At 44.8% G+C, this 2,194-nt stretch overlaps 1 protein-coding gene across 1 annotated transcript in view; it reads right to left on the bottom strand.

Annotated features, from left to right (window-relative positions):
• Positions 1–494: 494 nt before the first annotated feature.
• LOC118432495 (E-selectin-like) overlaps positions 495–2,194 on the bottom strand; it is a gene marked incomplete in the record, with an annotated part of 4,088 nt that continues 2,388 nt past the window's right edge. The window contains 3 exon segments of the mRNA XM_035844080.1: positions 495–967; positions 1,542–1,727; positions 2,138–2,194. Coding sequence (XP_035699973.1) covers positions 933–967; positions 1,542–1,727; positions 2,138–2,194 — 278 coding nt within the window.

Genomic DNA, 2,194 nt, shown 5'->3' with positions numbered 1-2,194 from the left:
TTGCGCCTTAAGCTATTCCTCGCGTGATTTGGTGTTGTAAGCACAAAGGAACCACAAGATATGGATAACCTACTAAGTTTTCATATTACACTAAGGCCACACCAATTTAATTTCTTGGTTCACGGATTCGCTCGCTCCTATTTTTTGGAAAAAAAAAATAAAAATAAAAATTACCACTCAGCAAATTTTCACCATTAATGAAGCCATTCACCAATTTCTGGTGTAGCAAATTGGCCTTTATATCATAAGCTCCTTAAAGTGTGGGTACAGGTGCTGTTACTGTACAATAATAGTGTTTTCGTACTTTTTTCAAGCTGAAAACTTTTTTTCTTTATGTTTTGGATAATTTGTTACCTTTACCCCAACCATTTTACAATTTTTATTTTTATTTTTATTTCGCCCTCTCGCTCCATATTTTTTATGAAAAAATCCGTGAACCAAGAAATTAAATTGGTGTGGCCTAAGCTATGTTGACGCAAGGTAAACAATAGATGGACAATAGGTTCAATACCTTTTATTATTGTTTTATAGACGCTTGTAAATGTATATCAAGCAAAATAAAGCATGTTCAGTCCATGTTATTACAATAAATATTAACAGAGAATAAAACATATCTTCAGTTGGTGGACATAGAGAAAATAGAAACCCTAAGAAGATAGAAAACCCGATGAAACGCCGTAAAATACGTCAAAAACAAGCGGAGCATAACCTCTGCTTTGAGAGTAGGTGATATGCGCTAGGACTAAGTCTTACATGCTGTGCAAAGAAAACATAGCTGAGGCTCCGCGATCTTTTTCCGCCTTTCGTTTGATCTCCTACTTAACTCAAACGTCTGGCATCATATCTTGGCTGTGATTGGATGAAACTTGCGGGTGCTTTGTTGTGATTGGATGAGGCTTTGGGACGCTGTTGCGCATGTCCTGTTGTCGTCATTAGCGGCAAAACCAGGACCACCAGCCGCTACATCCTGGAATATAATATCAGTTATATTACAATATCATCTCATTACAATATAGCTGATATGATCACGTAGTATTCTAAATATTGTTACTTGGAGAATCTAATTCTATAACACGTCTTTGACCACGGGGACTAAAGGCCAGGGATCCTTTGAAAGAAACAGCGCTAGCAAACTGCATTTTCATACTAAGTCAAGCCACCTTGATGGCTGGGAAGATGGGTTGTACCATATACTAGTAGGGAATGTGAACGTAGAGACTTTGCTCACAAATTTTATGTCTGGGCCATTTTGTTTCGTTGTCACTACCCGCGTCCGTTCCTGCTGTACTGAGCCACTTCACGGATTTAACTGCGCATGCTCAGCGTTATGCATTGTGGGGAATATGTCAAAGCTTAAGGTGAAGATCATTAACTCATAAAGAGTTCTCGTCTAGACCATACTTAAGGCATGTCCAGGCGTATTTTGCTCATATATCTGGGGCTTTCAACCATGATACATCACCAATGCATGGCACAATTTATCTCGCTATTTTTATCCGTGAACCGACTAATTGTATGCACTGTCGGCTGCGAAAACTCACCTGAGGTCCGCTCACACACGAGCAGGTCCCCGGACCACTGGCCGTTGGTGCAGGTCCGAGTGGTGTTGCCGGAGGTTTGCTCCCAGCCGGAGTAGCAGGTGTAGGTGCAGACCTCCCCCTCAGCATACGGCCAGGAGCAGCCGCTGCGCGAGGCTCCGGCCGGGTAGGGCGGCGAGGAGCAACCCGCTACAAAATATATGTAGAGACCATAAGTATGGAATCCAGCCGCAATATTATCAGGCTACGGTCCCGATTGGACAAAGGGGCCCTGCCGGGCAGTTCACAGTTTGCACTTTCGGGCATGACCCCTATGTGGCCCCGTGGGATACCCTGCGGCTCCCGACATACGCTTAAGACCGAGTTCATTTTAAGTCGTTGTTAGATTCGGCCCGGGACCCGGTAACAAATAGACGCCGTGACCTACCCGTGGGGAACACCGAGGGGTACCTCCGGTATCCGGCAGTCCACCGGGACAAATTTGTGGCTTCGGAGCCCGGGCGGGGCTACATCCCTGACGGACACAGGTACAATTGGACCTAAGCCTAACGTTACCGTACAATGTACTCAAATGTAAGATGGGCATTACGTATACGTACATGTACGTCGGCAGACCAAGGCCTCGCCGGACCACGATCCGCTCTCGCAGGTCCGGT

This window comes from Branchiostoma floridae, chromosome 15 (assembly GCF_000003815.2).
Source record: "Branchiostoma floridae strain S238N-H82 chromosome 15, Bfl_VNyyK, whole genome shotgun sequence".
Classification (NCBI taxonomy): Eukaryota; Metazoa; Chordata; class Leptocardii; order Amphioxiformes; family Branchiostomatidae; genus Branchiostoma; species Branchiostoma floridae.
This window is presented reverse-complemented; position numbering and strand designations above follow the sequence as displayed.